This window comes from Ptychodera flava, chromosome 2 (assembly GCF_041260155.1).
Source record: "Ptychodera flava strain L36383 chromosome 2, AS_Pfla_20210202, whole genome shotgun sequence".
Classification (NCBI taxonomy): Eukaryota; Metazoa; Hemichordata; class Enteropneusta; family Ptychoderidae; genus Ptychodera; species Ptychodera flava.
In genome coordinates this window covers 30,018,851-30,043,814 of record NC_091929.1, presented here as the reverse complement: position 1 = coordinate 30,043,814, position 24,964 = coordinate 30,018,851, and the positions used below count along the sequence as shown (strand labels likewise).

Sequence of the window (24,964 nt, the reverse complement as noted above, 5' to 3'; positions counted from 1 at the left end):
GTTTTCCACAATGAAATGGAGCATACATTCCGAAATCCCCTCCATTGAAGAAGATCATTGACAAACTGAAGAGAGAGAGAGAGAGAGAGAGAGAGAGAGAGAGAGAGAGGGGGATCCATTGGTGTGTTGTCTCGAAATTAAAAGACATAAACTTTCGCTCGAAGTCCGACTAAAGAAACTTTGAATCACTCCATTTTGGAAATCAAAACTATAAAAATGAATGGCCCAGGTCATCGTGCAGAGTTTGGAACTAGAGAACAAATGTCGACACTTTAAATTCAAAATGAGCGCCATTCCTGTGTCATCTCCATAGGACATAAGTAGATTTTCAATTTTCAAAAAAAAACAAATTTTAGTTCTTTTATAAGACTTTAAGATGAACTCTCAAAAATAAAGTAAAAGTTAGAGACTCAGAATATCTATCCCTGAGGCATATTCTACCTTAATAACACAAATTGAAAGTATACTGATCTCATGACTCTGATATAATGTGAGAGTGATACAGACCAAAGCAAATCTTTTACAGAACAAAAAAGGAAAGAAAATCCTTTCTGATGAGGGCGCTCAGTCGCTGATAGGTACAAGTGTAAGCTAGGCATTTCAACAAAAAGTACTAACTCCACAAGTTTCAGTGAAATAATTGGCCCTAACTTCAATGGTTAAATGAGGGAGTGTCCGTCAAAAGTTTAAATTTTTGGCAAAATACTCATGTCAACGCTAGAACTAAACATCGAGTAAAAAATCTACAATTTATCATTATTTTCTTTGTTGAAACCATTGTAAATATGACTGTGTATATTCTACTCAAAACTGTGCTTTACATATGGTCATTGAAAATTTGCACATAGGCACAGGTGGCAAAAGCTCTGGATGTATCACTATATAAATGTTGAGGGCGCTCTTTTGTTGTGCATGTGACCTCACAAAGTGAAATTCAATTTTTAACAACTAGAATTTCGGGTTAAATTATATGTAAGTCATCGTGGCGCTTTCAACATTGTCATTAACTGTGTGTTGGGATTTATATTAAGTGCAAACAAATAAGTTATATGTTATTGTATGAAATAAAAAGTTGTAAAAACCATTAATGAAAAACACGGAAAAGCATTCCCCAATGCTGTGATTTTGGTCTCTCGCATGCCATATTATGGAAGTCACGTGACCACTTGACCACTCCACTATTTTCTCATTCGACCCCGCCGAGTTTGGTCATCATATCAGGATTGTATCCTCTCGTTCCCTTTGCAATCTTCACATTTGTTTTAACAAAGCAGCGACAGGTCTGAATACGATACCATATTTAAAGGGAAGTGGATACCAGAGCTGCACTCAAAGGTCGTACGGGACAACCGTAAGACCAACCTACACACTACATCCACGGTACATTCGACGATTGCTTAAAGTTAAAACAGGTCTGTCACAATATACATCGTTGCAGCTATGTTGACGTGATGCATCTAGATATTATCTGTAAACAAGAAAGTCGCAGAGACGAAATTCCAACGATCCTTTTTAAGTGCGCCGACTGGGTCATTTGCGACAAGTTCTCCCTGAGATTCTGAGGTATTCTCGACCGCGGGCCATCCGGGTACTTGCGGGTTCTTACGTCATTTTTGCGTCACAGCGTGGTGAAAACAAATGATTGAAGTTCGGATTTTTCAACCACCGAACCAATATTTAAAGTTTTAACATACATATATGGCGTAACTCTTAGTTCTGCTTTTTTCACACAATTTCTGTATCACTCGCTCTTCTGTGTCGTCTGATCTCTCATTCACCTCGCTCATGGTGCGTTTCACCAGCTGGTGTCACTCTGCTGTCAAGAATACATTCGGATTTCAAATGTGCCCTGTTTCGGTGTGTTTAAAACTTCTACGATGATTTTGCGAACTTTCTGACGGTGTTGAAGAACACTGTTACTCGATGGAAATCCCGGCGAGAAACATCCATGCAGACGTTGTTATGTTGATGATGAGAACGACCATCAAACAAATTTTATTCAAGACGAAAGCCAGCAGTTTCCAGTCGCTGTCCTGGAAGAATAAAAAAAGTAGTTTATTAGACACTAATTATCCCTGTGCTGCATAAGCATATATGTATATGGACATATTATGACAAAAACTGGGGGACACAAATGAACCCCACGCTACAGCTGGTTGAAATTTTACCAGCTAACTTCATGAGCGTCTGTGAGTTGAGAAAATAATTGTACAGATCCATTTATAGTGTGGGGTTCGTCGGACCTTTCCAAAGGTTATCGGGACCCTTTCGATTAAGTAAACACTGTATCAAAGCCCGGTGGTGGCGCTCACAGGGGAGGCAAAATTTCAAAACACCCCTTATCTGGGCACATCAACAAAAAAGACGCCCTTATGAGAATTGAGGAAGAAAAATTAATCAGAAAACATCCCCTAATTTATAAAATGTATGAGCCGGTGAGATAATTACAAATACGGTTACAGCCATGCCAATGTTGTATAGAGCAATGGTAGTCTACTGTTGTGCACCGTACCAGCTTACCTCCATAACAACCTGGAGTAACATGATAACTTTTCGGTAAATAATGTGCACGAGAACGTCCTAGATCGCGCCTCGGGGACAGATATTCAGACTCTCAAACTTTTACAACTCTGTTCTGATATACCACTTGTAGGGGTTCATTTTTAAGCGCTTGGTAAATGAAAACTTTTCACCGGCTTAATTTTTCGAAATTCGAATATTTTATTTTTTCCATAGAGATGGCGGCCATTTTGAACTTCAAATATCGGTAAATCTTGGGTAATTTGTTTCTAATTATTTGCCAGATTTCAAAGGGGCATTCTAGTGCTTTCACGGATCAGATTTTGCAAGAAGTACCTCTTTTTTTCGTGTTTTCGGGGACCTAGATGATGAACAATAAAACCCTCCCCTTTAGCATTCCCCTTTGATTTCGGGAACACGCATTGGTATCTCCATTTTCACTGAAAGCGCCACCACCGGACGACGTACGTTGGAGATTTATGAAACTTAAAGGGCAAGTAATGCTAACTTTTGATGATTTTTTTCCATTATTTTTATTTTGCATATAAATTGTAACTTTTTATTCTACTAACCCAAAATTCTAACCAAAAACCCCGGTTTACACAGGGTACACGTGTATAATTAAGCATAATACCACGTCAAAACCCTGATACCCCTGTAAGCTAATGTCACATATATTAAATAACTTATTTTAAAAAAAATTAAAATGAGAGAAAGCACTCACGATTTTGGTTTCTTTCTCGCCGTTGATGAATTCGTCCAATTTTGTGTCAATTTTCTCCAGTTCAGTCATGACAGCTTTGATATCGTAGATACGAGGACCGTCTGTTCCATTATGCGAAGTTCTGTTGAAGTGGTAGGTCGGCACGTTGTGCGTGCCTCGGTAGTTCTTAATCCGCACCCCTTTAGACTGTCTTGCAGTGCGATTGATCCGCCGCTTCAGTTTCACCAATTCCACCGACACCCTGAGCACCGAGGCCACCCACAGGAGCAGGCCTCTCTTCCAGCCGGTGAAATCTCCCTTCCATCGGTTCATATCGATGATACCCGCCGCGATGGTGATGGAGATCGCCGTAGTTATCATGTTTGTAAAGAGGTACATGGTTGGAGCCGGAATGCTGTCAGAACTCGGGGGCATGATTTCAATGACGACCATATCGAAGATGAATATTGTCAAGAGAACCGATAAGCCATGGGGTATTTTGTCAACCGAGTCGGGAGGGAAGTAGAATATGAGAGCGGACAGAAAACTTAGGAGAACGGATGGTATGCACAAGTTCAGCAGATAAAACAGCGGTTTACGCTGAAGGTGTAGCGAGTAATCGATGAACGCGTATGGACCGCCACCGTAAATATCATAACTGTAAGACTTCTCGACCGTGGTCTCGGCTATGGACCAAGAATTACTAGGAATAAAGAGTTCCTTTTTCACCTCTTCGAAGATCGGTTGGTAGTCAACCTGTCTGGCGGTGTGGGACCACATGCCCACCGAGACAGTGCAGTGTTGGTTGTCGTTGGGAAAGCCGCTCACGTCCATGTTACAAGGGATGTTCCAGTTGCACGGGGACTGAACGAACACTCGGCCGTCTGACTCCACTCTGAGACGGAAGTAGTTCACTATGATGTACGGGTGGTCAGACGACGCCTCGTCGGCACTGTTGAAGTCATTCAAAACATTATTACATTTATTGCAAGAATGCACAATTCAGCGTGTAACGTTGTAGATTATTGTTATCGTCACGGAGCGAGAGTGACACTAAATGTTCGAAAATAACAAATAAACATCATAGGAGGACTTGTCCCTTCGGTCGACAGAACTAAAGTATAGTTCGTTTTGATTAATCACTTTAGAGCTACTTTGAGATAATTGCATGGTGATGTTGGAAAGTGATTGAACTGTAACAAGTTATGTTTTCTTTTGTTATATCATGTTATATCACATCATACATATCATATCATTTCATTTTATTTATTTTATAATGAATAGAAATGATAATTACATCAATGGTAACCTTTTCTCACATAAGTATTTTTAACAATACGAAATCATATTAAATTGCACTAGATAGTTCCTGTCATGTGCCTTTGATGAAGATAAACTATAATCAGTCAACATAGTGGCTTTAATTGATCTGATATTTATTCTTTTAGTAAATGTTGTCTCGAAGTACTAGTATCTTCCGTGTACAAAGCGAATTCCGTCAAGTTTAGTCAACTCAGATAAATATCCCTAATTAGGAAAGTTCATTAAATATTCAAATTAGGAATTGGCTGAAGTGAAATTGCTAATGACTTTCAATAATGTTGTATCATCGCACAAGGGAATTTGCATATAAATTTGCATATAAATTTGCATGTAAATTTGCATATAAATTTTGCTTAAGGTAGAACGAGCCTCGGGGACACATATTCTGACTCTCAAATTTCTACAATTCTTTTCTAATCTACCACTTGTTGGGGGCTCATTTGTTAAGCTCTTGGAAAAAGAAAAACTTCCACCGTCTTATTTTTTTCGAAAAACTACAATTTTATTTTTACGTCATAGAGATAACACAGGGATGGTGGCCATTTTGAATTTCAAATATCGCAAAAGTAATTTGCATCGCTAGTTCAAAACTTTGAACGGTGACCAATGATTTTTATTGTTGACTTTTAAGAGAGTGGTTGAAAAAATCATTACATTACAACTTCGCCGATGCTAACTAGCCATGTATGCAACCCCGAAATTTCGGGGTTAGTTAGTATGCTATGCCGGTCGGAAGGTGTGAATCACGTACACATCGATAATACCAAAATCAAATGACTCGGACAGCATTTGCATGCAAGGCAGTGTTTGGAAACCGCGACTATTTCTCCTGTAAAGTTTGATTGAATATTATTTTCGTCACAGTCCCTCTACAAGGGACTATGGTTTCATGGTATTTTCGAATTCTGACACCACATGGCAATTGCGATGCGAGATCGGTACAAAATAACTGAAAAGACGCTTCATTGTACCAACACCTAGCACAAAAGCTGAAAATGATCGAACGACGTAAGCACGGTCACTCCACAAAAGCGAGTGGAATGACCGTGGCGTGCAGACTTCGCTCGACTTCTATAGCTTGTAGACTTGACTGCTACTAAAGTTCATATTTTACAAGTGTAACTCCTACTTTCTTTCGGTCCGTACTTATGACGACATAGCGACAGCTGTATACCTTACCTCATCCCACCTCACAAGAAAAACAGAGACATTGTCTATGTATTCGACTCGAGTGCATTGCATCCTGATGTAGCCTCGCCAGTCACAATCGTTTTATCAAACGTTTTGAATCAGACAAGGACTTCCGTTCAGAAGAAAATCGTAATGAAAATTTGTACCATTCTTGAGGTTGCTAATTCAGCAAACAACACAGGTGATAATTGTGATTTTCACACAGTCTTCAAACACTCCCAGCAGAACAATTGCATCAAGCAGTGGAGAACGAATTCAATTTTTAAATAGCCAAGTGTAGGTAAAGCTACATCCGAATCAAAAAATATAAAAATACAAAATTGAGAGTCCCTTGATGACGCCGATTTTTTTATGATGGTGATAATGAGGGGCCGCGGGCCTCGAACGGAATGATGTTAAGTTTCAGTCGTAGATAAAGGTTTTCGGTTCGGACTTTGATTTACTTGAATTTGTGGTGATTTGGACTCAGTATTTGCTGCATCAAAGGGTGTAAAGTGTAAGATTAACGCTCATGGCTACGGTATTTACGAGCTGGTCATTAAACCACGGTGACTTCACCATAATTTTGAATCTTATCTGCGGGACGGCAGTGGATCACGTGGTCCATGCTGCTTATCTCTCGCCAAATGCCCTTGGCGAAAGGTTAGATCATGTTTTGTCTAAATAATGCATCAAAACATTGCAAAATTTGTTGAAACAACATTTGATGGACATTCATGATGGATTCATGGAGCATGAAAGGTGTCAAAATTATTCCTCTGGTAGTGAATCGCATGCTTTTTACAGACCTCGCTTTTACGTTGTTAGCCTTTTCTATTCAAATTAGATAAACATAATTATGCCAGCATAAGCCGCATAAACGCTAGAAGCGAGGACTGCGTTCCTTTTTAAACAGAGCTTACAAACTGCAATTAACCGGTGGTACATGCACATTATGTAAACTTTGAAAAGTCCCCCTAAGATAAAAACACAGTGAGAGCGACAGTCACTGAAGGAAGACAATTTTCACGAAAACAAGAATGTCTCTCACTGCGAGTTGTCGTTGAAAGGCAACCAACGCCAATATCGTAATCCCCATCCTATGTTACTAGTATCGATGTTAGAGTCACCAAATCGCCGATAAATATTGGGTACATATCAGAGATTTCACAGATCCGGCGTGCCGAGGCACGAGGCAAGTCATTCTAGTATCGTCTAGTATCGATATTAGAGTCCCCAAATCGCCGATAAATATATCGGAGATTTCATAGATCCAGCGTGCCGAGGCACAAGGCAAGTAATTCTAGTATCTTCTAGTATCGATATTAGAGTCCCCAAATCGCCGAAAAAATATCGGGTATCCTAAATATCGTCGATTTCACAGATGCGGCTTCCCATGAAACAATCGCAGTTCATTCTAGTATCGCCTAGTATCGATACTTGTCCCGAAATCGTCAACCTTCGATACTAGATAGTAAATATCCGATATTTAAAAATTGTGCAAAGTCGCGCCTTCATGGTGAAACACTGCCGCTCTAAAGATACCCAACGTTTTATTCAGATCAGAAGGCATCCATAACCAACTGGGTTTAATCTCCGCTCCTGCTATAGCATCTCGTTGGCGTGTACATATTGTAAAAATAATCGATCTTTATTTCTAAGTTTCTCGAAAGAAGTTCAGCATTGTAATAAAGTTAAACTTTGATGGTGACACACTAAATCAATATCAAGAGATCGTTCGGAAAACGGGTAATGATTGAATGAGGTGATCATAGCCTGGGAGTTCCAGAAAATTATCTGATTACATCCACTCTCTCCCATGGAAATTTGAAAAATTGAAATAATCTGCCTCGTAGTCGTTTTCAGGGCAAGGATATGGTGAACAGTAGGACGCTCGTTAGCTTCATTGCTTGATCAACAAGCACAGAGGGTATGCAGGATCAAAATGTCAGAAAATAAAATCTTCCGGGGATGTTACTTTACTACATTGCAAGTTATTGATGCTACGCTCAGACATAGACCCTCGAGGGTCTATGGCTCGGAGAAGTGTTTTAGCATTCACAGAAGGTCGATCGACACTGTTTAAAATTGCGCACATGCACACGTCACTGATATGAAAACCTAGCTTTAACTAATGTTTTACGGCTGAGAAGTGAGCCTTCACGATAAGTGCAGGTATAATGTGACTTCAAAAAAATGGAAAAAGTCCATGGAAATTTGCGGTGTAAATTTTCTTCTGTAGTACTGTTTGATGCGGACCATCGCTGGTGCACTCAGCCAAAAAAAAGTGGTAGTCTTACACCATGGAGCTAGAAACGGATCTGGCTCCATGCTTACACCGATACGTTGTACCGCTGTATAAACCACTGATGATTTATACACGTCTAGGTACACATAATCAGGTGCCAATGTACTATTACATTGCACGGCCAAAACCGGTATCGATTTATCAACGCGTGACAGTCCCTCCTCCAAGCAAGAGACGTCCTTTTCTAGCTCCATGGGTCAACCCATGGAGGTAAGGATCAGCTATAGTCCGTATCGTGTTGAGGACTTGAGGGTGAGCATATCAAATAAAAGTCTGCATTGCCATAATGCTGGCCAGAAAATTCATTGTCAATAATCCCCTCATTAACTAATACTGTGAGCAAACTAACTTCATTTACACTTCGCCGCGAAATGCATACAGGTGGCGCTTTTCGCATCTGATTAACAGGCGTTAATAGGTGTCAAGTTAGCATCGGGGAAGTTGTAATGGGAAAGTTTGAGCAAAAGTTTAAGTCTTTCACATTCGAGGCGCATACTACCTTAAGCAGTAAATATATGTTCACTACAAAAATATCCGACAAAGGGAGAGACACTCTACCTTATATAGAGACTTGTGTCTGGATACCAGATACTTTGAGCTGCCACGAGAATATAACTTATGTTTCCGTAATCATGTGGATTCCATGTAAGACGATAATCATACCACATCTGTTGAAGAAGAAAAGTATGATGAATCCAGCGCCATCTTTGTGAAGTCACGTGACGCACTGCAAGGGTAAAGGTCGTTATTGCAGTAACCGGTAATTTTTGTTTTGCATAATTCTTCAAATAGTTTAAATCTGAAAAAACGTTACGTGAGTGATTTATCTAAGATGTTACTTCACAGACGTTTTGAGAAATCGATTTCAAAAACTAAAGGATCTTTCTGAAATAGACATGAGATTCTGTTGCGGATTTACAAATTTAACAGTTCTTCGGTTGTTACACAACTACAAGTTTCCGTCGCTCTTTCTGGAATATTCTGCACCCAATCCCTCTTCCATCCATGAAGTTCTAGGATAATTGGCAGAATATAATATACAGAATACAGATTTAACTTTTTTTAACGGATAGATCCCCACGCTCTGAGGTCGGTCGTTCACAACTTTCGTTGATACTATTATTACTGCAGGTTTCTCTATTTTCTGGAGGTTTACATATTTCAATGTATGGCCGACAGTTAACTGTGATGCATGTTTCAACCGAACGAGCAGTTTAAATTTGTAAGGATTTTTAGGAATGCAGATGTTTACTTTCTCAATTTTGAATTCGAACAACTTTAGAACCATAACCTAAAACATGCGACATTGTCGACTACATATGGGTGCATAATTTAATCAGAACATCTGTTCCCAAGGCCATCAGTAATGCCATTGATGGCTCCGGGTGGGTGACTGCATTATTGCGATTGACGATAAAAGCATTCAGCACCATTAAAACCATTTGATTTTTTCTCATGAATAAAAGGGAGGGAGGTCGCCGGAATTGTGCTCAAAGGTCGTATGGGGCCCATACGACCAAGGTTAATACGATATCTAGGTACATTGGTGATTGATGAAAGTTAAAAAACATATTTGTCACAATTTAAACGTTGCGGCCACTATGACATGATGCAACTTGATATCGAGCATCAATTGTTTGTAAACAAGAAAGTCGCGCAGGCGTAGTTCCGACGACCCTCTCCTTTAATGTTATCAAACTGCTGATGCTCACCTGATAGACCCATACGTTGACAGAGATAACCTGTTCTTTGTCATCCTGGAGAAAAATAAAGAAGTTGGAAGAATTGCATATTGATAATGTGAAAAGTAGATGATGCAAAGAACGCCTGCATGATTGTATCATTGAGAAATGTGTTTGAAAAAACTACAATATTGACAGCACACTTGACAGGGTCATCTTGAAGTTTGAGCATGCGTGTCTTGTTTATGAGCAACAGATGTATTCTAATGAATATTTGGTTGATAAAAGACAAATGTATTGCTAGAAATTTATGTTGTTAGATGTGAATGAGTGAAACATTGAAAAGAATTAGTTGCCACTTGCTACTATCTCTTCCAACTTATATGTCTTTTACTTGAGGCTCCTCGATCTGAGTGTGTACGGGGACACATTTTGACCGATCTGGAGTCCATGCGCCCGTGACTCCTTAAGTTTAGACAGGTATCTTCCATTTCAATACAAAAACACACACACAATATATATATATATATATATATATATATATATATATATATATATATATATATAAATCCCTGATTTCGATAAAATTTTCCAGTCATTAAAAGTGATATTCCATTCCATTGAATATTTTTTTAGAGTTAGCCTCTGCAGGTGACAGTATGGAAATGAATATTGCCTGTCGAATTTTGAACTGAGCTGCTGCTTGTTATGATACGACCTTGTCACTTACTCCCTACATACATTTCAACGCCTAGTAATTTCAGTTACATGCAAACGTAAAGTTACACAGAAGATACTTTTTACACTAAAAGTAGTCGTCTTTGATAGCATTTTCGCTAGTTTCCTCACGTCCTAAATATTGTGAAATATTGTCAGTCTTATCCCATGCGTCTGTCACTAATGTAATCGGCTTTGTTATTCACATTATTCAAAGTCACAGCTTGACAGCTTGTGGCTATTTATGGAAAGGTTTGCCGAATAGATGGAGAGTGCAATTATGCATGAAATGTGTTTGATTTTGTAATTAACAATGGAATTGAAACCAGCCCGGTTGCAGTATATATTATAGCCCAAACACGGGACTATGTGCCCGAGGGTAGGTGACCATTTGCCCGACGTAAGGAGGGCAAATGGTCTCCTGCCCCGAGGGTACATAGTCCCATGTTTGGGCTATAATGTTTTTATAACATGCCTCTCGCGTAATTTTCATTCCAAATGTTTTGTTTTACATACAAATGATAATTATCTGTTTTCTTCCATGTTATACAAAATCTGTTATCATTATCGAATCGATAAATTTAAATCATTTTTTTTCGCATAATTTTTAAAAAACGGTATTTCCTATGTAAGACATGTAATTTTATCATTTTTATAACCCAAAGTTGTCACGTTAAAAATAGTTCCGGTTCACTCTCGGTCAAATGATGACTATACGGCCCACGATATCATCAACGAGTTACCATGATTGAATCCTATTGGAGCGTGCGACGTTCATGCAATAATGGACAGATAATAGAGGTCGAATGCATTATAAGAGGGAATCTAAAGTGTAATCTTTGCTGCCTTACTCGAATCGGAAAACGAAAGAGTTATTTTTTATGATATTTCTCTCTTCAAAAGTTTATTGAATCGTAATATAGAGCAGAAACTGACTACGAATTCAATGACTCACGATTTATTTCCTCGTTGTGTCGGCGTACGACCACATGATATATAGATACTTGAAGCTTTACTTTAAAGGGACAAAGTCGACAAATTAAATGAAACCATCGCGAAAATGAATTAATGGTCATGACCATTAATTCATTTTCGCGATGGTTTCATGTATCGTGTCTAAAACCGGGGTCAAATATATGCATGGTCACCCATTTATTCATTATCTTTCAACATGTCAAACTATATAAGTAGTATCTCGTATCAAACAAAATTCATGAAAAAATGGGCGACTTTGTCCCTTTAACTGAAAATATCAGATCACGTCCGAGGGAGATACGATACACATAGTAGATGCGCATCCTACTTATGTCTTCTACAACTAAATAAAACGTTTAAACCGTTGCGATTACGGCGTTTTGATCAATATGATTTCTTTGACGTCAACACTTCATGTCACCCTTTCTCTGAGGAGTAACCACTGATGTTTCATAACCGGAAAAACATGGTAAATGCCAACCTGAGGTAAAATGCGCCTCGATGACAGATATTTGGACTCTCAAATTATTCAAACGTCTTTCTGGTCCACCGCTTGTAGGGGCTCATCTTAAAGCTTTCGGAGTAAGGAAGATTTTCACCATCGTAATTTTTTTAAAATCGAAAATTTTGTTTTTCACAATAGAGTTAAACACAAGAATTGCGGCCATTTAAATTTCAAATATCGGTAAATGTTAGGTAATTTGATTCTCTTGTACAAAATTTTACACGGCAAACTCTGATTTCTATTCTTGATTTTGATATCAGAATGGTTGAAAATTTCATTGAGGAAGTTTGAGCAAAAGTTTGTCTTTCACTTTTGAGACGCGTGCTACATCCAGCAAAAGGCTCGAAGAAACAAAACTTAGGTAAACAAGTACATACAAGGAGCCCTTCTTGTCTGAGATACAAGCGATGATAAGCGGAATATGTATATTCAAGTTTAAGTACGCGTGGGTGTCCACCAGTATAAATGGTCATCAACGCTATGCATATGTTTACCATTATCTATAAAGTTTAAACGAATCGATTAATATCCTCCCTGGATAAACTCGATAATGATCTTACAGCTGAGTCATCGAACCTGTGAGCGATGACGTGGCAATGACACGCAACACAGGACTCGTACAATGTTTTTTAGTCACTCGAGCAACAGTTTTACAGATGATTGTTTGTACACAAAACGCGATCTTCCTGCTTTGGTAGGTCTGTCCCAGCGCTCTGGAGCAGCGAACCCGCACAACGACAAACATATGTTTCAGTAAAGACATCGTTGAGGAAAGCACGTTATTGTACTGTCATAAATGTTTAAGTTGTCCAACGATTTTGGCGAATCAGCTATCCTTGTAACTCGATGTACATACAGAAGCTGTTACCATGAAGGTCTTGTTTTTACCTCCAGGCAGTTATGTTGACCAGCGTTTTGGATTTTTTCTTGCTTTTGGTTTGTATTTTTTTCTTTGTGTGTAGGGCTTTTCTCTAGACTACGCAATTGAGCAAATTGCGCATTTCGAGCCATTTTCCACCCTGTAACAGTCACTGCCAGCGCGAAAATCGCGCAAAAAACAGAGGAAGCAAATACGCCCATATGATGGTGACCCAAGCGAATAGTGTAGTGACCTATGAATTTCCTGTTGTTTCTGCCCCTACAATGTCAAGTCTGCCTTCTTGTGTCTGAATGGGGCAGAAATTGCCCCCTTCAGTGAACATGCAGAGAAAACTGTGTGTGTGGGTTTTTTTCTCTCGAAACAATGCCAGTCGACACTGTAGATAACCTGCCTGGTCGCTCTGTTGTTGCAATTTGCCTTTTTAAAGGCAAAATATCGATATCATAGAGGTCATACATAATTAAAACATGCGTAACACAGATGAAATTAGTTTCAATTTGGAGAGGTCATTTCTTTGCCATCAATTAGCATTATGCAAAATTCAGACTTATTAAGCTTAAATGTTACAGTTACGTCATAAATTAAAAAACAGATGAGTGATACTCAATCAGCGTTCATATTTTGTTTCGAAACGGCATTTTAGGTTTCATAAACCTTTGGGAAGTTTAAAAGGGTATTTTTGTTGATAAAAAATTGCCTCTTCCCAGAAACTGGCGATGGTTGTATGAAGCAAACTCAGAATTCGATACATGTTCATAGTTCACTGGCTTTGTAGTTTTCAAATCACTGCGTTTTATGTACGAACAATGATCCGTAAATTGAATACTGTTGGTCAAATCGTATATTTGAAGCCTCGTCAGCTGCGGTTACCCAGTATCGGTTCATCCGCCATTTTAACATTTTGGATATCCACAAGGGATGTTGGGATATGTTGTTCATAGCAACGTTAACAGACTCATCGTATGGGTCCCATACGCACGACCAAAGACGGGACGACCCCTATACTTTTAACAGATGTGTGACGGCCATGTTTGACCTTTGCAAAATTGAAACTTTCTCTTTTATCCGAATAGATTAATATTCCGAACGATCAAACTACTGCAACTGCATTGGATGTTGTGTACAAAACAGAGAGAAGATCATATGTGTCAAATAAGGTGGCATGTAAACGAATATGCAACGTTTTCATCAGTCTCATAGTAATATGACGTCATCTGACCTGTACTCACCACTGACAGAAGCTGGACCAAAGAAACAGACATGTTCACCATCACTACGTCACTTCCTTCTGTGACTGGACGAGTGAGGGGATCGTAGTCAGCGAAGAGTGTTTTATAAAGTTTGTTCTCCACCGAAGCACACGACACACGCACGTGACCTGTAGTGAGAGAAGAAAATTTGAATTAAGGTAGAGCACGCCTCGGAGACGGATAGACGGATTCTCAAATTAATTTCTACAATTCTTTTCTGATCTACCACTTTTTGGGGCTCATTTTAAAGCTCTTGGCGTAAGAAGAACTTTCACTGGCTTAGTTTTTCGACAATCCAAAATTTAATTTTCCGCCGTAGAGTTAACACTGGAATTTGAATTTCAAATATCGCAAAATGTTGTAATTCGTTTGGCTAGTTCCAAACTTTGCACGGTGAACCCCTGATTTTTTTGTTGATTTGGTAAGAGAATGGTTGAAAGTTTCATTCAGGAAAGTTTGAGCAAAAGTTTAAGTTTTTCACTTTCGAGACGCGTACTACCTTAAATTGAACTGTCATTACCAATTCCAACTGTTCATGTGTCCCCGCTCTACATCCAAACTGTACATATTCTCGAGAGCATAAATCCGAGTATGTTGGTTGGGTGAACAATCAGGCAAAACGTGTAATCAGCAGGATTCTTAATTGACATAAAAAGGCCGTTGAGCAACTTATTTTTCGTTTGTACCCATGACCTACGCAGAATTCGCAAGTCTTCGATTTGTCCGTGACATTCCTCAGACACAAAGTGGTATGTAGGGCCCTGCAGTAGATTTAGCACATGCGCGTAGAAAAGAAAGTGATAGTTTTCTACCATCGGGTATGTAATACTAGTCTAGTATCTCGACGAAGTATTTTTGCCTCGAATATGGGCGAAGACCAGAAATCTTCGAACAGCCAGTCATAATGCGAGAAGCTATCAAACTCCTATTGAAATCACAAAGTTGTTCAAGTTTATAAGCATTTACATCGACCGGACATTCAACAACGATATAACAAAAGTGTCTTTGATACTAAATCCGTCAGGTGAAACGAGTCTTGAAGACTGGCTGACATAAGAACACTAGAGAGCGATTTCAATGAACATGGTTGACGTAAAAGTAAACCTTGTCGAGATGAAGATTGTGTTTGTGTTGGCCCCCTGTCAGTTGATGTAGTTGACTTCCACTGAAACCATTTAAAGCGGCAGTCCGCAATCCCTGGTTCTCGCATACGTGGTTGTTGATTTTGGCAGTTTGTGATTTTAGTATCACCTTTTAAATTTCTGCGCAGTTGGTCAATTTACTCAGTGATAAAGCTGATGAAAAACATGCCCCCTTTAGTTTACAACTCGCACATAATTTTTGCACAATTATATAAAAAAAAAATGGTGACGCCCTTCGATGTTTTCGACGTCAAGGTCGACGCTGAACGCGAACCTTAGATGTAAAATCCATGCGTGCAGTGCTCTTTTTACTTTCGTTAAAATCTGTTTGATGCTGGTCCGTAATAGAAATATTGTTTGAGCACACCCTGCATGTAACTATATATCATATAGCGTTAACTGTGAAGAGGCTTGTAATAAAAATATTATTGCCTGAATACATGGTTTTATGAGCCCTCACAGTAGCAGACAATTTGCCCTCTTGGCATCCGGCAAATCGTCACCTGCTCTCAGGCACATAAACACATGTATTCAGACAATCATATACAATATTGATCATATTTTGATTGTTGTTCCAGAAAACAAGTACAAGCTCATCTTAATCCCTGTGTATGATGAAATGCAAACTAGCATAGCTTACACGAGCCATTGTGCAAAAATATGAAGGTTTGTCCATGACAAATAATAAATGACATTGACAAGCTAAAATAGCGCTGGGTATTACGAACAGTAGGTATTTGGACGTGATAATCGAGTAAAACAAGAAACTCTGTTCCGCGAATTGGAACAAAAATAGTCGAAAATACAGTAGAAGTTGCGATTAATGGAACTTTTACAGGAATGTTTGCGATTCCTGCGGCGCACAGACATATTTATTGATAATGACGTTGTATCAGAACGCGTGCCATAATTTCGATGACCCTTAGCGGAAAGAAAGTAGCTGATCCTATCACTGTTGCAATTAGCGATTTCGAGTCATCTGAGACAGTTCAATGAACAAGTTCATTAACAACAAGATTGCCTACAAGATGTCAGTTAACGAGCTATCCCAACGCCCGCTACTATGGAGAAATAGTACCTCTAAAAGTCAGGCTTTCATAGCAACCACTCGGTTGCACGTCACGACGTAATAGAACAAAAGTACAAACAAACAAACAAACAAACAAACACGGACTTACCAAAAACGGACATTACCGCCAATGCAACCCAAACAAGACTGATGGGCAAAGCCATGCTGTGCTTATTCTCCGATAACACAGTCCTTTCTGGCATGTTTCATTTACAGTGGATTGAAGGCAATCCATGTTATTCCCATGGTAGGTACTTTACATAGATGGAGGTAGCGATTGCTACGGATCACTGCCAGCTTACAGCATGACTAAACAATGCCTCTGAACGTCAGCTTGAACAAATATGACACTATTATCATCTTATGAAATTAAATCAAATTAACAGATAGCGCATTGCATAAAGTCAGGGTAATTTGCGTATTTTACTTTGAACGATGCGGCAGCTCGGACTGGAATGTGGGGAGTCAAGCTAAACTCAATATATGTTGTTTTTTAATATAACTTAGGCAAACGCTCTGAACTTAATGTGTGAATGGGACACAAATGTTAGTGATAAAGTGACGGGTTGAGTAATCCTCTGCAGCTACCAATTTGGAAAATAAGAGATAGCATGGTCGTTAATTTTTGTCCAAAATTACATTGCCATCTGGAGTCCCAGGGGTCGGTTTAGCTATAATCGAGTAACAATAATACCCATTCAGCTGATGCAACACATGCCATTTGGCCACCATCCTCGCATTATACTTTTACTGTCCGACAACCGTTTAATGTTTCAAAATTTAGCTTCAAGTAAGCAGTTTTAATGATAATAAAATCAGGGTGCTTCAGTATAAAGTGTCCATGGCTACCAGCGAACGCCACTTTACATAAGCCAAAAATAGAAAAAGAAATGTTTCTGGTCAGCGCGCGCGTCACTTGAACAACAGCGCGTCACCCTTTTTTTCTGTTTGTGGCCGGCGGCCGTGGCTGATACCAAACCAAAATGGCTGAAGAGAAAGAGAAAATTCTTTGGGGGGCATGATCAGTGACTGCATGAACAGTATATATGTGACTATATTGATAAAACTATAAAACTGACCTCCCTTGAGGGAACAAAAAATAAAAAAATAAAATGCGCGTCGCCGCACCATTTTTTACAGAAAGACCTGACCAGAAACATTTCTTTTTTTTGGCCTAATCATACGTAATCATAGTTGCATTCGTCCAATTACAGACAGTCTATATTTGTATGTATGTATGTATGTATGTATGTATGTATGTATGTATGTATGTATGTATGTATGTATGTATGTATGTATGTATGTATGTATGTATGTATGTATGTAAGTATGTAAGTATGTATGTATGTATGTATGTATGTATGTTTACATACTATGTATGTATGTATGTATGTATGTATGTATGTATGTATGTATGTATGTATGTATGTATGTATGTATGTATGTATGTATGTATGTATGTATGTATGTATGTATGTATGTATGTATGTATGTATGTATCTATGTATCTATGTATGGAGTAAATGTTACTTCCTATTTATTCACTTGTTTACAAAGAGGCCAGTTCATTAGCATTTAAACGTACATGTACTTGACTGCTGTACTGTCGTTTAAGTCCCATTTCGCATCTTACTTGCAGAGACTCCCGTTACTATTGTAAATTTTAAGGCAAAAGGTTTTATGCGTTATATTTATAGTTCTATTAATATTCTATAATGAACATTCTTTGTAAAATACAAAAATTGCAGACGGTTAAACGTGTAAGCTTTTTCTTCATTTAACACAAATATTATTACCGGTGTACTAATTGTCAAACAATGCAGCTAACAAAACAACCAACAACTTTAATTAACTACGAACAAACGATGTTCACTGACAATGACAATCGTACTGGTACTCGAATGGAGGCTTTAGTGAAAACAATTAGATGTGATGACGACATGGTTACGTCAATTTGGCCAAAACCGTGAGAGTTGCATGCAGGTTGGAGAGAGTTGCATGGAGCATAGTCGGACCGTGCATTGAGGTTGGTGAGAGTTGCATGTAGGTTGGTTCATAATGTTAGGTGTTAATTTTGGCCATGGATTACGCGCAATAGCCTTATCCCTATGTCTACCTCTGTTTGCCAGGTTTGCGCTGCTCACGAAAATATAGGCCTATTTTCGTGAGCAGCGCAGCCAGCGGTAGAAATGAGGCAGGGGACCGGACCGAGACGTTGTATGAAGGCCACCAGTAGCCAACAGTCGAACGGTATAGCAGAGGTAGAATCGTCACCTTCTCACATTCCTAGCTACTTGGAATGTAGGATCGACGATGTAGGAAAAATCGATCCCATACACTCAGAAATCGTCCCATACTGCGGTAAATGCGCATACACGAAAGTAAGTATACATGAGTTCTGATGGTATAGTAAACGGCCTTTCGCTCAACGCGCAAAATGTTATCCAAGGGCGCGATGAGTAGCACAAGGACCGGAACTACAAAGTACGCAAGTTACAGTGCAGTGGCAGACGACAGTGTTGTCACGGTTTTGGGTGATGTTGTACTTCGTTGGCGACAGACTCACAAAAGATGGTCGAATTTTCAAAATAACTATTCAACACCAATTGAAAAAGTAGAAGAACTTGGCGAACTCGCCAATACCGCCCGTGAGCGTAGCCAGTGACCTGAGATAAATTTGAGACTATATTAGTGACGCGGAATAAGGTACCGTTCAGTTTTTACGGCCGGGGGGGGGGCCCGGCAAAATCCAGGGGGGGGGGGTCATCGTAATTTTGGAATCAGCAAAGGGGGGGGGGTCATCGCTTTTCACTGGTAGGAAAGGGGGGGTCACCACATTTTCAAAAACATAATACCAACAATTGAGTTCACTTTATGCCATGGCCATGATCGACCCTCTTTACCGGCGGTTGGGGGGGGGGGGGTCATAAATTTTTTTCGTCCTACAAAGGGGGGGGGGTCATCTTTTTTTCACAAAAAATGCAGGGGGGGGGTCTATATTTTTTTGAACACCGGCGACAAGATTTTGCCGCCCCCCAGGCCGTAAAAACTGAACGCTCCCTAATATATGGCCGTGAAGTAGGACAGTCAATGACACAGTTGAAATATTAAGGTGGTGTGAACCTCGAAAGTGCTCAAACTTTCCTCAAGGAATCTTTCAACCTTTCTCTTTCAAAGTTAATATAAAAATAAGCTTTGGTCACCGTGCAAATTAGAGAAACAAATTACCTGATATTTGAAATTCAAAATGGCTGCCATCCCTGCGTTAACTCCATGGAGAAAAATAAAATTTTCGATTCTCGAAAACCTAAGACGGTCAAAATTGTTCTTACACAAAGAGCTTTAAAATCAGCCACCCCCCCCCCCCCGCAAAGTGGTAGATCAGAAAAGAATTGAGAAAGTTTGAGAGTCTGCATAGTTGTCCCTCAGGCGCGTTCTACCTTAAAATTATTCAACGTTTCCACAGTAATTTTACATGTAATGCATTGTGTGCTAATTTGAGAAAAAAAATCTCACCCACCAAGGACCTGGCTGGCATGGGGTCGGATTTCTCTCACGAATTGAGGATATTTTGTCTCCAAAAGCCGGAGAAATCTGATCCCAGGTCCTTGGGGTATAAGATTCTATTAATTTCGCTCTTGTTACGCAGCAGGATCAAGATTACGCACTGCCGTCGATGCATCAACGCAACGTGAATATTTCATCGCTTTAATATGAAGGTTGACGAGCAACCAGGAAGCTTGCTGGCTATGATTATGTTGTTTTGAGTTGTGAAGAAATATTGGTGCGCATGTCTACTTCTCCCATAAAAAGACTCGCTTGGTGAAGTTACTTTGATGATGTAGGCCTAGCTGTGGGTCCATAACTGTGGTGTTTTCAGACGGGATTTCTGCCTTTTACGGGCTGCTTGTCACTTTTACAACTTTTAACCCCGCCACCACGGTTGTGGTGGCGGGGTAACAGTAAAAGTCGTAAAAGTCAAAACCAGCCCATAAAAGGCAGAAATCCAGTCTGAAAATACCACAGCTATGGACCCACAGCTAATGTAGGCCTACTGTTGCTGTAGATAAGCTAACGATTGAAGGACATCAAACATGGAACATCACGAACACGTAATTGCTGTGTTATAAAACATCTGTTATACTGTATTTATTCACACTACAGAACCTGCTGATTATCCGTCATGGCCTGGCGTATGATAAGGCACACTGCTTTCCCCTTTAGCTCAAAGGAACTACCTTTCGGTAGCGTACACACCCTTGGGAAAATAAACGGGCATTATTTCTTTAACTGCCATGTAATATTTAACTGTTCTCAATATGTCTCGCACCCATAACATTTCTGTAGGCCTAATAATTAAAATACCAATGCGTGAAGAGAATATGACAATTTTATTGTTAAATCTGATCGGCTTGCAAATGGCCGTACGATCAAAATGGCAAACAGACGGCCATTTATTTAACACGATTGGAACTAATTTGGGATAATTGAATGGTGAAGTAATGTCTTTAAAATCTCCAAATATAAGCTCATCTGCTTTTCCTTTTACGTTACACACTTGTTTTTATGAGTAATATGTAATATTGGCACATTCAGCTATAAGACGCCTACCATTTTCGAGAAATTTGAAAAATATGAAGATCCGATTATCCCAAATTAGTTCCAATGGTGTTATTTTATTTTCATACCGTTCATCACAAGTTGAAGAGGTTCTTACTTGTAAAGGCAAGTGTAATGATTGACTTACTAAACAATACTCTTACAAATACAGCAAACGTGAAAACTGTCCCAAGATAATAAAATAATAAAATATGACTGGCTAGGTTGAATTTGACGTTATTAACTTCCGTAGTTTGAAATTTAAAGCCCCAATAGCTGCGGATTTAATCATTATTTTCATGATTTATTTTCAAACCAAAGATGGCTCGTGTAAATGTGCTAATTGAAGGACCTGTATAGAAGTATCACTGCTTGCTGATTTGGACCATGCCTACGCGTTTAAACAGGCTGAATAGTAGACGGGTGCCGCACTCATAAGATGGCGCCCCCGCGGAAAAGTACAAAAACAGTATTTCCTGCACATACACATCGCGATCAGACCAGAAATAAGCATAATGTCATTTACTTGAATGCACAATGCATGATGGTTAACTTTTGTTGTTGTAATCTTTATTTTCCCTGTCATGTGATTAGTTTTTGAAAATGGCGGGAAATCGAAAATGATATTAAATCGTTTGAATTTACATGCCACTTTGACACTCATGAGAGTGTTATACAATTTTTCCGTCTTTAATGGCTCTTATTTAAAGAAAACTCTTGGAAGACGGAGGATATTTTGAGATCGGTTCATAACACATTCTCAGCTATACCATACGGTACCGGTTAGTCACCCTTCTGTTAACGATTTCAACGCCTTTTCTGCTTTTATAGCTGCCACGCACTCTAATATTTATCGACGGTTCAATAATTTCTCATAATTCTTAACAGTTTACGGTATTAAGGATAAATGGAAAGGAAGAGTTTATGATAGAGGGCGCCGGAAAGACACTCAGAATATGCCGAAAAACCAAAATTCCTTTTCTGGTTCGCAGGACGTAGGAATACGATTTGAAACCCGTTGCGCAAATTGAGTTTTATAACATATATCGTCCATTATAAACTTAGGTAACACAGAGATTAGCAGACATTTCAAATGCCGACCAGCAGTAAACACGATATCACTTACATTATTAATCCAACAATTTGAACTTTGACCTTTGACTCTAATATAGATTATGAAACACGACATATCTGGTCAACACTTTGCCTGGTATATCACAATGACATGAAGATTCACATTAGCATAGAAGATAGCCCAGACCATATGGCGCCTATGGCGCCATCGATCGCTTACCCACTGGTCGATGATTTTAAAATACCTCATACAGATGTTCTTTATAAATATGCAACACTGCATGAAATATGTAACAAGACAAATGGTCTGTGACAACAATATCAGGATTTATTGTTATTATATTTGGCCTGCTGTTTCAAGAAAAAATATTTAGAGCGAAAAGCGTTCGGTTGTAATTGTTTCTTTTGTCATAAAAGTGTAAGATGATGATGATGAAGATGATGATTGATTGATTGATTTTATTTCATATATTGCATGTATTAAAAAACTGTTAGAGATATTATATATAGTAATGTAATTGTGGGATGATTAAAGAGTAGCATATTTTGTATAGAGTGTGACTTATTTGTGAAAACGTTTTCGGCCAAGAATTCCTGGGCTTAAAAATCCGAACTCTTTCCACTCTGTCCCTCATTTGTCACTGTTAGAAATAGTCGAGATTGGAAAAAACTTGATTTATTAACATTAAAGTTTAGAAATGGAGGGACGATATTACGTATACGTGTTACTGTACGTCTGTTAGAGATATTTTACAAATCTAAACAGGGTACAAAGTGGAGTTTTTCAAGGGGCCTCAATAACTTCTTGAAGCGACTGGACCTATGCAGATTCATGACATTGTTCATTGCAGGTCCACGTCTTGGTAAGTCTTGCCAAAAATCATGTTTAATAAACGATTATTATTCCAAATCAAGGGCCATTAAGGAATTTTAGGTGTAACGGCGACTTTGGACATTTGAACATCCGAAGTCACCAAGCTCACTTTCGACTCTACGGCTATTTCATTCGCAAATGAACGTTTCTATGCGCTGTCCGCTGTTTGTCTTCATACATTTTTAACATTCAATATGCAGTTAATTTTGTCATCCTCTGCAATAAGTAGTAACTCTCCTACAAAACGAAAGTATTGAAACACTTTCTGGACATTTTACTCAATTATCAACTTTTGCAACATGAAATGTTGCTCACAAATTCCGTAGCAGGCAAATGATTGGGTAAGCCTTACATCTAGATCGCACATGCGGACCTGACGACCTAAGTCCATGAAATAGGGCAAGTCCATGCATATAAACTGTACTTGAAGATCATGTCAGCGATCTTGCTCACTTCTGAAATCTTATTTGAACAAAACCTTACCGGTCGTCGACAGAACGTCAAGTATTCGTTATGTGAAAGATAGATACTCAAGACCATAAAAATGTTGTGCGGTTCCGTTATCATACCCTCAGAAAATAGGGTAAGTCAGTCGGCAACATTTTTCAAAACAACAACATATGGCAAGCCCATGCGTGATTTTTAATGCAGAAAGCGTTTAGAGTTGAGGCGGAGTTCACAAAAAAGTGAGGGGGGCCTGAAGGAATTCAAAGAAATCGAAAATTTTGGGAGGTAGTGGAGGGCGGACTTGAAAGTTTTGCGCTGCATATAGGGGGCCTTAAAATAGTTTTTGATTCCGTTTACTTTTTATGATTCTAAAGCTTGGTGAGCCCTAATTCAATGGAAATTTTATGACATTTTAATGTCATCCAATTGTTCTAATGTAATAATTAAACAAGATCTAGACCCCTTTTGTCACATTTCATTACTTTTATCTCGAAAAAAATCTAAAAATGTATGAATTGTCGGAAAAACCCAGACAAATAGGATTGGACCGGGTAAACATGGAAACCGGTCAGTACATCCATAGAGAAAGATAGATCTGTCTATGTTTCTCTGTGGTACATCGTTCACCGGCCCGCTAACTCCCCGGATGTTCTTCTTCAAATCAATGCGCTGATTTGCACTCACATGCATCGAGGCATGTAATGCCGAAACACACAATAGTCAGTTTGTCGACAAAAGCCTGCATATATAAATATTGGGTGATAATTGAAATAGAGTCCAGACTGAACGTCATTTGTCAATGATACAAATGCGCGGTACATATCCACAGGCTGTGTTTGCAAGCTGAATACTGGACAGTCTGGGTCATGTGACGCTCGTGATAGTGAAACATACTTGTGCACAAGATTAGGCCAGAGAGCAACACATGGAAGACAAGGAGACTTGAAAGTTATCAGGGATTTTAGAGTTCTGGCATATGAGAATAATCAACTGTTAAAGAAACAAATGAGGTCACCATGCTTGATTTTATAAATTTTCACATTCTCATGGTAAAATAGCACAAAATTTTGTGAAACTTTGCACAGTAAAGGCTCTAAATGACAATTATTTTAAATTTACCAAATTTGCCATTATTACACCAAAAAATTTAGAGTTTAAAACGTAATTTGACGGAATATTTTAACCTTCCAGTATTGTTAATTTGGTGTTTTATAAGTAGCATCTAATGTAGCCAGGAATTCCGTCTTTGCATATTCTCTCATGATCGTCATTTTGTGTGCTCTTCACCAAGTGCCATTGACCTGACCAGAGTTGGATTAACTCAAGTCAGCTTAGATTGATAAACAAAAAAGTCCTGTGATGTTTTTTAAAAGTGAATGAATTCAAGAACTAGCCTTAGGAATATGGCTCTACAAAATACTAATAACAGGTAGTGTTGAACATCTGTGAGCAGAACTGCCCAATACTTTTCTATTTTTTCCTTTGCGCGCATCGCTTAATAAATATGCGGCTATATGAAATGGGGGACTTGAAATTTTTTGAGGGTATTGACGGGAGGGGGGGGGGTTGACTGAAAAAAGTAAGATTTCAATCGCGATTCCTCCACCCCCCCCCCCCTCCCCGCCTAATCGTTATCTGTGAATACAGGCTTAGGTTACCTGTAACTCATATTTATTTGGCCCAATAAGGCATACTCCGAGAGGACAATAAAGTGCTTACACACGTC

At 39.0% G+C, this 24,964-nt stretch overlaps 1 protein-coding gene across 1 annotated transcript; it reads right to left on the bottom strand.

Annotated features, from left to right (window-relative positions):
* Positions 1-404: 404 nt before the first annotated feature.
* LOC139118706 (neuronal acetylcholine receptor subunit beta-3-like) lies at positions 405-16,604 on the bottom strand. Its single transcript, XM_070682130.1, has 6 exons — positions 16,354-16,604; positions 14,013-14,161; positions 9,737-9,781; positions 8,583-8,692; positions 3,245-4,175; positions 405-2,033 (listed from the first exon to the last, which is right to left on the bottom strand). The coding sequence occupies exons 1-6, from the start codon at positions 16,445-16,447 to the stop codon at positions 1,917-1,919; spliced, it is 1,446 nt and encodes a 481-aa protein (XP_070538231.1). The 5' UTR covers positions 16,448-16,604; the 3' UTR covers positions 405-1,916.
* Positions 16,605-24,964: the final 8,360 nt, after the last annotated feature.

What these genes read in the sequence shown, in the direction of transcription:
- LOC139118706 (XM_070682130.1), bottom strand. Translation starts at nt 16,447, where the DNA reads ATGCCAGAAAGGACTGTGTTATCGGAGAATAAGCACAGCATGGCTTTG. An exon ending in GGCGGTAATGTCCGTTTTTG is followed by an intron (nt 14,162 to 16,353) that starts GTAAGTCCGTGT and finishes CTCTCACTACAG; the next exon opens with GTCACGTGCGTGTGTCGTGT. An exon ending in GACACAAGTCTCTATATAAG is followed by an intron (nt 4,176 to 8,582) that starts GTAGAGTGTCTC and finishes TGACTTCAACAG; the next exon opens with TGCCGACGAGGCGTCGTCTG.